At 46.0% G+C, this 12,381-nt stretch overlaps 1 protein-coding gene across 2 annotated transcripts in view; it reads right to left on the bottom strand.

Moving 5' to 3' along the window:
* Positions 1 to 6,322: 6,322 nt before the first annotated feature.
* Positions 6,323 to 12,381, bottom strand: part of HCFC1 (host cell factor C1) — a 97,530-nt gene continuing 91,471 nt past the window's right edge. For both annotated transcript variants that reach the window (XM_069209465.1, XM_069209466.1), the window contains exons 22-26: positions 12,168 to 12,305; positions 11,493 to 11,678; positions 10,183 to 10,483; positions 9,618 to 9,681; positions 6,323 to 9,119 (exon numbers count right to left, since the gene is read on the bottom strand). In XM_069209465.1, coding sequence (XP_069065566.1) covers positions 9,080 to 9,119; positions 9,618 to 9,681; positions 10,183 to 10,483; positions 11,493 to 11,678; positions 12,168 to 12,305 — 729 coding nt within the window. In that variant the 3' untranslated portion in view covers positions 6,323 to 9,079. The remainder of the gene's footprint in view (positions 9,120 to 9,617; positions 9,682 to 10,182; positions 10,484 to 11,492; positions 11,679 to 12,167; positions 12,306 to 12,381) is intronic.

Genomic DNA, 12,381 nt, shown 5'->3' with positions numbered 1-12,381 from the left:
TGAAAGTGGTCTGATTTGATGAATGTGTTTACTGTTCTGAGGTCTAGGATTGGTCTCAGCGTTTTGTCCTTCTTTGGTATCAGAAAGTACAGTGAGTAAACTCCTGTGTTTATTTGTGTGTTTGGTACTAATTCGATTGCATTCTTCTGCAATAGTGCCTGCACTTCTATCTCCAGGAGATTGGAATGATGTTTTGTCAAATTTTGTGCTTTTGGTGGTATGTTTGGAGGGAATTGTAGAAATTCTATGCAATAACCATGTTGGATAATTGCTAGAACCCAAGTGTCTGTAGTGATTTCCTCCCATGCTTTGTAATAATGACCTATTCTTCCCCCCACTGGTGTTGTGTGGAGGGGGTGAGTGACATGTGAGTCACTGCTTAGTAGTAGGGGTTTTGGGGCTTTGAAATTTTCCCCTATTCCTAGGGAATTGCCCTCCTCTATATTGTCCCCGAAAACCTCCTCTGTACTGTCCCTGGTAACTGGATGGTGTTGCCTGTGAGGTGCTGGCTTGTGTGCCCTGACCCCGAAACCCCCCTCTAAAGGGTGTTTTACGGAATGTGCTGTAATTCCCTCTGCTCTGCGGGGAGTAGAGTGCGCCCATGGCTTTAGCAGTGTCCGTGTCCTTTTTGAGTTTCTCAATCGCTGTGTCCACTTCTGGGCCGAACAGTTCTTTTTCGTTAAAAGGCATATTGAGAACTGCTTGCTGAATCTCTGGTTTAAATCCAGACGTTCGTAGCCATGCATGCCTTCTGATAGTTGCAGATGTATTAATTGTCCGTGCAGCTGTATCTGCAGCGTCCATGGAGGAGCGTATTTGGTTGTTTGAAATGTTCTGTCCCTCCTCAACCACTTGTTTTGCCCTCTTTTGTAGGTCCTTGGGCAGATGTTCAATGAGATGTTGCATCTCATCCCAATGGGCTCGGTCATAGCGAGCAAGTAGTGCCTGAGAGTTAGCGATGCGCCACTGGTTTGCAGCTTGTGCTGCGACTCTCTTACCAGCTGCATCGAACTTGCGGCTTTCTTTATCTGGGGGTGGTGCATCTCCAGATGTGTGGGAGTTGGCCCTTTTCCTAGCTGCTCCTACAACGACAGAGTCTGGTGGCAGCTGTGTAGTGATGAAAACCGGGTCTGTAGGAGGCGCCTTATACTTTTTTTCCACTCTTGGTGTGATTGCCCTACTTTTGACCGGCTCCTTAAAGATTTCTTTTGCGTGCCGGAGCATACCAGGGAGCATAGGCAGGCTTTGGTATGAGCTGTGGGTGGAGGAGAGGGTGTTGAATAAAAAGTCATCCTCGACCTGTTCTGAGTGGAGGCTTACATTGTGAAATTGTGCTGCTCTAGCCACCACTTGAGAATACGCAGTGCTGTCCTCTGGTGGAGATGGCTTCGTAGGGTATGCCTCCAGGCTGTTATCTGACACTGGGGCGTCGTATAAGTCCCATGCGTCCTGATCTTGGTCACCCTGGCTCATGGTGGTGTGAGCTGGGGAATGTGATGGAGTTTGTGCTGGTGAGACATTAAGTACAGGTGGAGGAGAGGGTGGTGGAGTAACCTTTTTCACCACCTTTGTTTGTGGTGTTTGGTCAGTTTGGAATTCCAATCTTCTCTTTCTTCTAATAGGGGGAAGGGTGCTTATTTTTCCTGTCCCCTCCTGTATGAAAATACGCTTTTGCGTATGGTCTACGTCAGTTGATTGTAGCTCTTCCTCAAACCTATGCTTTCGCATTTGGGAGGTTAGCGATTGCTCTTCTGTATAAGAGCCTGAAACTGGGTCGGTTGCAGTCTGTTTTGGCACCGAAACCCTGTCTGCATCTTTTTTCGGCTCAGAGGTGACTTTTTTCTTTTTCAGGGCCGAAACCTCTCGGCGTCGATCTTCGTCGGTGCCGCTGTCTCGGCGTCGAGCCGTGTCTACACCGGTATCTCGGTGTCGATGCTTGTCTCCAGCACTTTCTCGGTCCCGAGAAGGCTGCGTGCCGGTGTCTCGACCGGAGTCGGACGATCTCGGCACTGTTTGGGCCTTTTTCGGTGCCGACGGTCGGTCACCGAATTTATGGGTCGAGCCATGGCCTGGTGGCAGTGGCGTCCCCTGGGCCTTGTAAATCTTCTTCTGAGTGGTTTTCGACGTCTTACTCACGGTTTGTGTATCGTCGAATCCTTCGGAGTCCGATTCGTGGATCGAAAAGGTTCCTTCCTCTTCTTGTTCCTCGAACTCTCGGTGGGCTGTCGGCGCGGACGCCATCTGAAGTCTTCTGGCTCGACGGTCTCGGAGTGTTTTTCGGGACCGGAACGCACGACAGGCCTCACAGGTGTCTTCACTGTGCTCAGGTGACAGGCACAGGTTACAGACCAAGTGTTGGTCTTTATAGGGGTATTTATTGTGGCATTTGGGACAGAAGCGGAACGGGGTCCGTTCCATCGGCGTTCTTCTGCACGCGGTCGGGCCGACCAGGCCCCGACGGGGGATCGAAAAACTACCCCGAAGGGCACCGGAGCTCTTCGATCTTTCGACGCGGTGTTGAATCTAACTACGCCGATCCCGAACGCAACAATACCGACGAAAATCTTCCGAAATTAGCTATCTTTCCGTTCCGAAACTCGGAGCGACAGGAACACGTCCGAACCCGATGGCGGAAAAAAAACAATCGAAGATGGAGTCGACGCCCATGCGCAATGGAGACAAAAGGAGGAGTCACTCGGTCCCGTGACTCGAAAGACTTCTTCGAAGAAAAACAACTTGTAACACTCCGGCCCAACACCAGATGGCGAGCTATGCAAAACATGCGTATCTACAGCGACAGATGCCATTGAACTGTGAATTGGGGGATGTAGGGCCCGATACTTTAGTGCACATTTGCGTCATTTTGTAAACTTGTGCCACTTTTGCATAAAAAAATCCACACAAATGCAGCCCTAAAAAAGTATAAATCAGGCCCTAAGTAAAAGAACATACTTTCACAGTTGAGTAACTGAAGGGGCCAAGAGGTAAGCTAAACTGATTCCTTATAGAAAATAGCAATTCAGCCCCTTGCTGTCTACCCTAGTTATTAAATATCCTTGGGGTAGCGCCAAGGTTATATCAGTGTTGACACTTCATGCAGCCACGTCTCAGTAAGAAACAAGGCAGTTGGAGTAATATCACTGGGGAGGATTAATGTCAAGTTTATGAGCTGACAGAGAATGGCAATTTGCCAATAGGAAAACACTATGTGGACCATCCTTGGACGGTGGGCCCATGGTCAATCCAGGCTGGGGGGAACCAATGGCAGAAAGAGCAAGGCCACTTAGTATTAGTAGGGTCTAAACCGGAATGACCTTCTTCGGAGACCGGCCTAAGCAAGTAAAGAGCATCGGGGGAGTAAGAGAGCCCCTTCCTCCCGACGAGGCTAAGGGGTCCGGCCCACAGATGGGCTTGCCTTAGACACGCCTTTGGCGCGACCGCCGCATCACACTCCTTATATGAAGCCAAATGTAGAAAGCAGCAGCTAGACTGCTGACCTTTAAAGATGGCGGCTAACAAATGTGCACCCGGTAGGGGTGGAAAGATGGCAACTGCCGAACACAAAGAGAAACGGCAGACAAAAGCCACTGTGGTGGTCGAGGAGCAGGCACAGAAAGAGGTGAGGAAACGGGGGGGGGGTAAGCAAGTAAGGAATGAAAACATAAGAGAACTTGTTCTGCTGACCAAGGCCACCGAACACTGGCCTGGGTGTCAGAAAACGAGGCTACCACAAAAAGCGGGAAGACAAAATTACATTAAAAAACAACACTTTAAAAAAGTTCAAAATATTTAACTAGTTCTAAAAACCCATAAAACACTTAAAAACAGTAGTCAGAGTTGGGAAGCACAACTTTTAAAACTTAGATCCCAAACCTAGTCGCACAGAGGTCTGCTGTGCAACCGCAGCATTGCGCTCCTTATATGGAGCTTGGAGGGCCCCCATTGTTTTTGAGGGGGGCAGGGAGTGTCTCCCGTAGATTGGCTATTGCCTCTTTTGTGTGTTGTTGATGCAACAGTGGAATCTGGTGGAATTTGTGCCTTTACAAACAGAGGATCTGTGGGTGCAGCCTTATATTTTTCAACTTGGGGAGTGATATGTGCTCGTACTAGCTCCTCAAAGATCTCATCAGCATGCCTGAGAGAATGGCAGAAATTGACTTAATGAGTTTTTGCGAGGGTGGCAAATAAAAAAATCTTCCTCAATAGGATCTGTGTGCATTGTCACATTATGAAATGCAGCGGCCTTAGCTATGACTTGCTGATATGAGATGGAATCTTCAGGTGGTGATGGTCTACATGGGTAGAGATCTGATCATTAGGTTTAATAGGATCCCAATCATATGCATCCCAGGGATCTGGGTCTTCTAGTATATCTCCTAAACCCTGTCTCTCATGTGGGGGTGAACTTGGTGCTGTAAACCCAGTCTTTGGTGGAGATGACGGTGCTGGAGAGGGATGGAGGAGAAGGTGGAGAAAATATGCCGTCTTGTTTGGTAGCCTTTTTGGGGGGCAGAGGGGTAACAAGTGCCTCCTGGAAAGTAAATTTTCTTTTAATAGGGACGGGGGGGGGGGGGGGGGGGGGAATGCTAGAATGAGACCTGTTCCCTCCTGAATATGAAGCCGGAGTTGACGAATGTTCATGACATCTTAAATCTGCTTCACTGGTGAAAGGCTGGTTGGAGCCCAAAAATGTTAAAGACCATTTCCACTCCAGCAGATTCTGGAGAGTCTAAGTTATTGGTTGGTGCAGAGGTGTCGGCACTGAAGCAGTGGAGGGCAGTTTTTTTGGTTGGTACTGAAGTGGTCGGCACCGGATTAGGGTGCACAGTTGGTAGAGTCAGTACCAAGGTGTTTTTTTGAGCCAGAGGTCGATGCCGAAGTTTTAATGTTGGCTTTTTTTTTTGTTGCCGAAGGGTGGGGCATCTGAAGCACTTTCTCGGCTCCCACCATGGCCAGAAGACCGTGGCAGACCGAAGACCTCTTCAGCTGTAAGTTTTACACTCTTGGTCGTGGGTGCAGGGACCTTTGTACTCCACTCTGCGCAGACTACAGCTCCTGGCTTTCTCCTGTGCATGCTCCTCCCTGCCAATGTCTGATGTGTCGCCTGGGGTCCAGGATGGCATTTTGAGTCAACAGCTCTTCTGTCACGAAGCGTCTTTTTGAACTGAAATGATCGACAGGTGTCACAGGTTTGCTTGTTGTGGTCGGGTGAGACTGACCAAAATTACCAGTTTAGGACTGTATCGAGCTGAGAACTCTGTGCAAGAGGAACACACAAGACAAAAGAGAAAAAATAAAAAAAGGACTCGATGCCCATGCGCACTGTTACGGAGAGGAGCCACTCGATCCTGTGACTCGAAAAGATTCTTTGAAGAAAAACAACTTGTACCACTCCGAGACCAACACTAGATGGTGAGCTTATGAAGAGCATGTGTATCTTAAGCCACACATGCCATTGAACAATTATTTTTATTAAGGAAATTGACAGTCAAAAACTGAGATCTCTCAGTGCTCCAGGATCCTCACTAAAGGAGCGGGAAAAAAGAACTGACCTGTCACCTTTGGGGCATGATGGGATGCGGGAGGTCCTGGAGGTCTTAAAAGTACATACCAGTATTCTTGTTACGCTTTTAATGCAGCCTATCCACTAACAATGCCTTTGTATTCCCTAGCAGTTTTCTCTGCAATAAAGGTTATTTTGCAATTCATGCTCTTTCTGATTTACAAAAATGCTCGAGTCCGGTAAGAGGTTTATCAAAGCAAAACAATGCAAATAGGGCATTTTTAGCATTAAATATAGGCTGCATAGATTTATGTAAATGTTTCCCTATGTGACTACACACGTTTTTTCTTATATATATATATATTTTTTTAATATGTGCTATGGGGTCCCCCATATGTAGGCAGGAAGATTCAGTGATCTCCCTCCAACACTTCTTTTCGTATCCCAAAGTTTTAATTTTCTTCGACAAAAAACACCTTTTGCTTCATATTCATCCTGTAGTTGGAGATCTTCCAAATGCGCCCCGAAAACCATGAGAACCAAATAAAAAAAAAATGTAAAGATGACAACCAAGAGTGATACTTCCAGAGAGAGCACCTGATGTCAGAAGAGGACGGAACAAGCACCAAATGGTGAGGACCGTCGATGCTCAACAGCAAAAAAAAATAAAAAAAATACGAAGGGCTCAAAGTGTTACCAAAACCGAGCATGTGTAGTTGTGGCTAGTGCATGCTGCCTCTCACTACTCCAACACATACACACTTCTAGTTTTCAATGTAACTATGACTTGTAATGGACAACAAACTACAAAGGAAGGTGTTTTACTTCAAAAAATGTATTTAATTGTTCAAAATAGCACAAAACGACAGACAGCACTAAATTAATATAGAATCTCTCAGAATACTCCTCTACAATAGAAGTAATAGCATTTCTTCTCAAAATGAAAATGGCAGGCGAGGTTGAAAAGGAGAAAAATTCTAATAACCAACAGCGCAATACACTATAATACAGAAACTTAGGGGTGATGAGGCTTCAGAGTATTCGGCCCACCACCTTCCTTTCGTGCTACTTCAACACTGCCAGGGGCGGGCATGGGGAGGGTAACGCAAATCACCAAAGGTCCAGTCTCAGAACCACAGGAGGAGACTTCCAGCAGTCAATTTCTACAAGTCTTTCCTTTCAAGCTTGTTAACACGCCCTGTTAAGAAAAGTGCTCATTCTAACGCTTGAAAAAAGGAAAGCTCGTAGGCATTTCAAAGCAATGTTGCACACACTGTTTTATGTCATCGTTTCTACTGCTCCCTCAACCTCCCCAGCCCCATGGGCACCCGACAGGATGGACCATCAAGTCCAGTACGGGTTCTGCTTTGTTGTAAAACTCCAATTCACAGAATCAGCAGTTCACCTCCCACCATGCTATTAAGGTCAGGAGGGATTAAGCAGTCTCCCAACAGAACAACCTTCCCAATCACTCTAGAAAACAATCTGTAACACTAGGTGATATCAAACCTGCACAGTTATATTGGTCACTGAGTCAAACTAGAGGACATGAAGTTTGCCCAGCTGTCCCCTTGAGTTAAGCCAACAGGACACTGCACAAGGCTTCAAGCCGAGGCTAAAAGGTGTTGGGTCAAATTCTCGTAAACGTTTGCACCAATGGGAAATGTTTTAGGAGAATTCCTCCCACAACTACGATGGATCTAATTTCCACAAAGATCAGTCATGCTGTTCAGCTATGCCAGGTTTTCCGGTACCCCCACCACCCTTTCATATAAAATGTATACAAACCCTCCCCAAAAAATTCTTAACAGTTGGCCAAATCAGAGAATCTGTCCAAACTTACATTTATATGCATGTATATATATATATTTATATATTTATAGAAATGGTTGAGGGGGCAACTATGCAGAATATCGTACACAAAAGAGGAGTTTAAATGTTGATCACTTTCTTTTGCACTGTTGTGAGCCCCTCCGTTCAGTCGCCTACTTCACCACTGCTTTGAAGAGCAGTGTGTATAAAGGCACACAATGGGTACCTTTCCATTTATCCAGCGGCATAAGGGTATTTAAGCGAACCAGCGGGCTAAGGATAAAAGTACAAACCTGTGGGCTCCCCCATTTTCATAGGTGGGATGTTGGGTTTAAGGTAAATACTGCCAATTCAAATTCCATCACCCAACCAGGCACAGACGTACGTGGCAGGGCTCAGGGATGAAGCAGGAGAACCAAATGCAACAACAGAAACTATTCCTCAAAAAAATTGACCAACGCTTAAAAATACATAGACAAGCCAAGTACTCAGTTTAAAACAAGGTCAACTGTGTATGCTAAAAACCAGTAACGTTTGTTGTTTCTGGCAATGCAAATTCCATCACAGTTTTCACAACTTACGTCAAAATGAGACTTTGTCCAACCTTGTGCCTTCCAACTGCCCTTCAAAACACACACAATATGCGGCCTCCATAGTCAATTAAGTAGCACTTCTGCTCAGCGCTTGCAGAAATTAAGGAAAAAAGAAAATATGCTGGAAAAATAATTAAAATGAAAGGCGCACGACAGGTCCTTGTAATACAATGTGAATATTTCAAAGTAAAAAAAATATATCATTTCCATCTAGAATCCAGACTTGAGTCTTTTCATTACAGCATTTTTTTCAGAATTGTCTCCAAAAGCAGACTTTTCAGGTAGCCTTCCTTCTACAGGAGAATCAAAACAGGATGAGCACTGTCCACTTTGCAGCTTGAAACAAAGTTGCTATCCTATTCAGTCCAAAGAACAAAATGGCATTTCCTGCTGCCTTCAAGAACATTGTCCTTAAGAGTCTGCTCAACTGATCAGGAAAGGGAGGTACAGATAAAAATAAAGAGAGAGAAAGAGCCTAACCTTCCCCAAACAAAAAAAATAACATTACTCGGAAGGATTAGGAGAAAATAACCCTTGCAAAAAATATATATAAGCATATATGCACCACAGGCAGCTGATGCCTGATTAATTCCAAAAAGCTGATGTTTCAGAACAGGAAGGAGGAGAAAAGGCTGTGATCTCAAGTGCTTGTGTTTTCCGAACCACAAAAGTGATTTTTGTAGAGGATTTTTCTTTCTTTTTTTTTTATAAGAAAATGCAAAATTGACAAACTGACAGTCATGCCTACGCAGAAAGCAGTCCACATGTCCTTTTTGAGCAGTTGCCTCTCAATTTGCATTTTTTGCCATTATGACACTTCCTCACCATCTCCTGCCTTCACCCATGTGCACGCGTGCTTTCAGGGCATGTGATTTTGCAACTTTATTAATTTTCTTTACCACGGAAAACAAAGAAGTGTCATCCAGAGTCTGTCTCTACTGGTAAGAATGTGCTTTCTCTGTAGCTTGTGAAATAAAAAGGCAAGAGCTTAAAGCAGATGGGTAGAGTCCTCCTTATAACGCCCTCTTCTTCCCACCCACCCCACAGAGGCTTCAGTCCTCATGGGCGGACACCAAGAAAAAACAGGTGTACTGGTGGAAACAGTGTTTTTGTTAATGCGTTTGTTTGCAAAGGTGGGATGAGAAGGGTAGATGTGAAGTGTGTCTGTCCATCACTGGCCATCTGTCTTTGACTTCTTTGGAGCAGATTTCCTAAAAAAAAAAATTAAAAAATAAAATGGTTAGAGCGGCCAACCTGGTCTCATCTTGAAAATCGACCCGTTCCCACTAGATCCATCCCCTCCACATTCCTTTATGGTTTTACCTGACCTTGCAAGTTGAGCAACGCTCTTCAACATTTAAGAGTGAAACAAAGCTTTCTGCACCACTAGAGGAAGAAACCCTCTTCAGAGAGAGAAAAAAAAAAAAAAACCACAATTCTTCATTTTGGAAGACTTTTTGCTTGGAAACTAATTTATTAAACAAACTCTAGAAAGGCTGCAAGTGCAAAACTGCTTACAAATAAACAAGAAATACACAAGCTGCTGTTGAGCATGGACCCAGCACTGGACTGTAAAGCCACAATGAGCAGAGGAGGCCTCTAGCACAGAAGTCCCAAGCTGTCCATTCGCATCAGACAGCTGCCGCTCATCAAAATGTGCTCTCTTCACACCAGGCACTCACAAAAGACAGCACAGCACCAATGCTTACGTTTCAGGTGAAGACACTGGTCGTTTAGTTGCAGGCTTGGCGGCGGAGCCATCTTTACCGGTTTCTGAAACCCAAACACAGTAAGTCACTTTTGGAAATAGAAAGATCAGCTAACTTCTAGGAAGAGACATAGCAGCAGCAAATAATGGCACTAGGCAGCACTGTGGAAAGTCATCATCGAGAGCAAAGTCGAGTTACCACGATATAAGGAAAACATTAGGTTCAACGAGTACAGCAATGCTCTAATAAAATGTCACTAGTTAGGACATGGAGACAGACTGGAAACAGGTGCTTCTGTGAATGCAACAGGAGGCTTACAGGTGGCAAGACACTTAATGGAAGCAGCCACAAGCTGTGCCGCCGAGGGCGGGGCCCGGCAATGAAGATGGGGCTGCCTGGAGCTGTGGGCTCAGGTGCCTTGGCAGATCCCCTAAGGTCTTGAGGTAAAATTTGCATGCTAGTTTTGTATGGCAAGACAGGGACAATAGGAATTTATCTTTTTTCAAACTGTGGCAGACAAGCAAAGTCCCATCAAATGACCCACTCCCAGCATTTGATTGCTTACCCTGTAGCCACCGGACTTGTGTGGCCGGTCCGTAGCCCTTCTCATTGCGGGCAGCGATGCGGAAAATGATGGCAGGTTTGGTGGTGTAGTCAATGTGTGCATTGGACAGGCTGGTAGACTGTACCAGGCAGGACGGGCTGGGGCCACAGTAGACACGCATGAAGGCCAGTTGGGCAGGAGCAGATGTCTTGGGCTCACCCCCAGCCTGGGAGCTCTGGATAGCTAGGTAGACAGAGTACTCGATGATTTTGCCAGAGGTCACCGAAGGGGGCTCCCACGTCAGGTGTGCACCATCAGGACTCTGGTGAGGTTAAGAAAAGCGACAAATACTGAAGGTCAATACAACCGAAGTGATATACAACACAAAAATGCACAGTTGAGAACACAAAGTTAATTTCAATGTGAAGAAAAAAAAAAAAAAAAAAAAGCTAGTACATACAAGTGCCCGCATTGAAGTGCACCTACAGACATACTTGCGCTGAGGTGGCAGTCTATGGGGTCACTTTCTGTGGTGGAACATCACCTACAGAGTCAGATGGCGTCACCTGCCGGTGCATAGGAGCTATGGCTATGTAAAGGTTCTACATCCAGCCTGGACCTGGGTACATTTTAAGGACGAGGAATCTGTGGTTACAAGTAGCCCTCAGTAGAATAACGCTGTGTGAATGGGAGGTGAATCTCCACTATGGCCATCTTTGGATTCATAAACCATCCATACGTTACTGACATTAAACGATCAGACTGACGTGGACCTCCTCTTAATGACATCCTTGAGCACTCAGGGGAAAGGGAGCGCCTGGATGCCTCAAAGCTTGTATCAAAGTAACACTCAAGGTGTCACTACTAGATGGGGCATTCTTTGCATTTGTGGTTTGATATGAGAACTAAACTGTTTTAGCCTTACATTTTATTGTACAAATTAAAAGTAGAAGGCATAGACCAAGATATTTTAAGATTTAGGAATTCTCACTAACTGCCCGTGAGGAAATCCAGGAATACAAGTCATTGCTGTCTTAAACACCGCTCCAACGCCTGCCACAAAATGAGGAGCAACAAGTGGCCCAAATGTAGTCGGAGAAAATATGCTTTGAAGCTTTACATTCTTTGCATACTAATACCATGATATTTTCCAAACATGTATTTATGTGTATTCAGATTTTCGTCCTCCTTACGCACACCCTTCCTCCCACCCAGCCGCTGGACTGATATTTTAAGTTATTGGAGCATCTATCCTTTCTCCCGCTGGGTTCTGCTTTCCTGGATGCGGACTTTGCAGGAGGAGGCCCTGAGAGCAGGACGCGCCGGCTCACCTTGCTGATTTTAATGGCACACGGGGCTCCGGGGAAGCCGGGAAGGCACGTTTTGAAGGCGGAGATCTCACTGAAGGGGCCCCTGCCGCATGCATTGATTCCCGCCACTCGGAACTTGTAGGCAGTGCCTGGCTGCAGCTCCTGCTTCTTCAGCTGGCTGTAATCCGGGACTGTGCCCGAGTCATCCTGAGAAACCAGAAGGAAAAAACATGACAAAACCGCAGACACACACTCTGGCCACTTCCAACACTGGGTGTTTTCAAGGTGCTGCTCTCTGCCTGCGAAGACATGTTTCTGGTAGTGACCCAAGTTCGGTGCGGCCATGTTCACAGCACATGTTAAGAGTCGTTATCTTGCATAGACATCACGTCGAAAGAACCAACTGCATCATATGAACAAAACATGGAAGAGCGCGCGCTTACTTAAACAGAAAATGGCAGCACTGTTCTCTACATATGAGCCAAGAAGGATCCCTTCTCCAGCCAACACCCTGTCATGGATCCAAAGAATCTGTGGAGCAGTCTACTGGGCAACAGGTTCATGAAGTGAAAAGCCTTATAAAAACGGACACTGAAAGCTAGCCACTCATTTAATACTAAAGAAGAAATGCAAGTACAGATGAACCTGCCAGCAGACGCGGTAACTGAGCAGAGAATCAAAACAATCAGCACTTACATCACTGGGGGTCGAGTCATCCGCCGGCAGGTAATAGTGAGTTACCACCATGTTGGTGCCCTTCATAACTCCCACGTCAAACCACTGGTGCTCCTTCTTCACTGGGACCTTCGCGATCTGGAGGGGAGGCTCGCGCTTCTGCAAGAGACAGGGATGGTGAAGCCACCGATGGTTTACAGGTTGCGCCTGATGCTGCTGCCCTACGAGACGAGCC

Source organism: Pleurodeles waltl, chromosome 10, assembly GCF_031143425.1.
Source record: "Pleurodeles waltl isolate 20211129_DDA chromosome 10, aPleWal1.hap1.20221129, whole genome shotgun sequence".
NCBI classification, from domain to species: Eukaryota; Metazoa; Chordata; class Amphibia; order Caudata; family Salamandridae; genus Pleurodeles; species Pleurodeles waltl.
The sequence above is the reverse complement of the archived record's forward strand: the minus strand, read 5'-3'. Positions and strand labels throughout refer to the sequence as shown.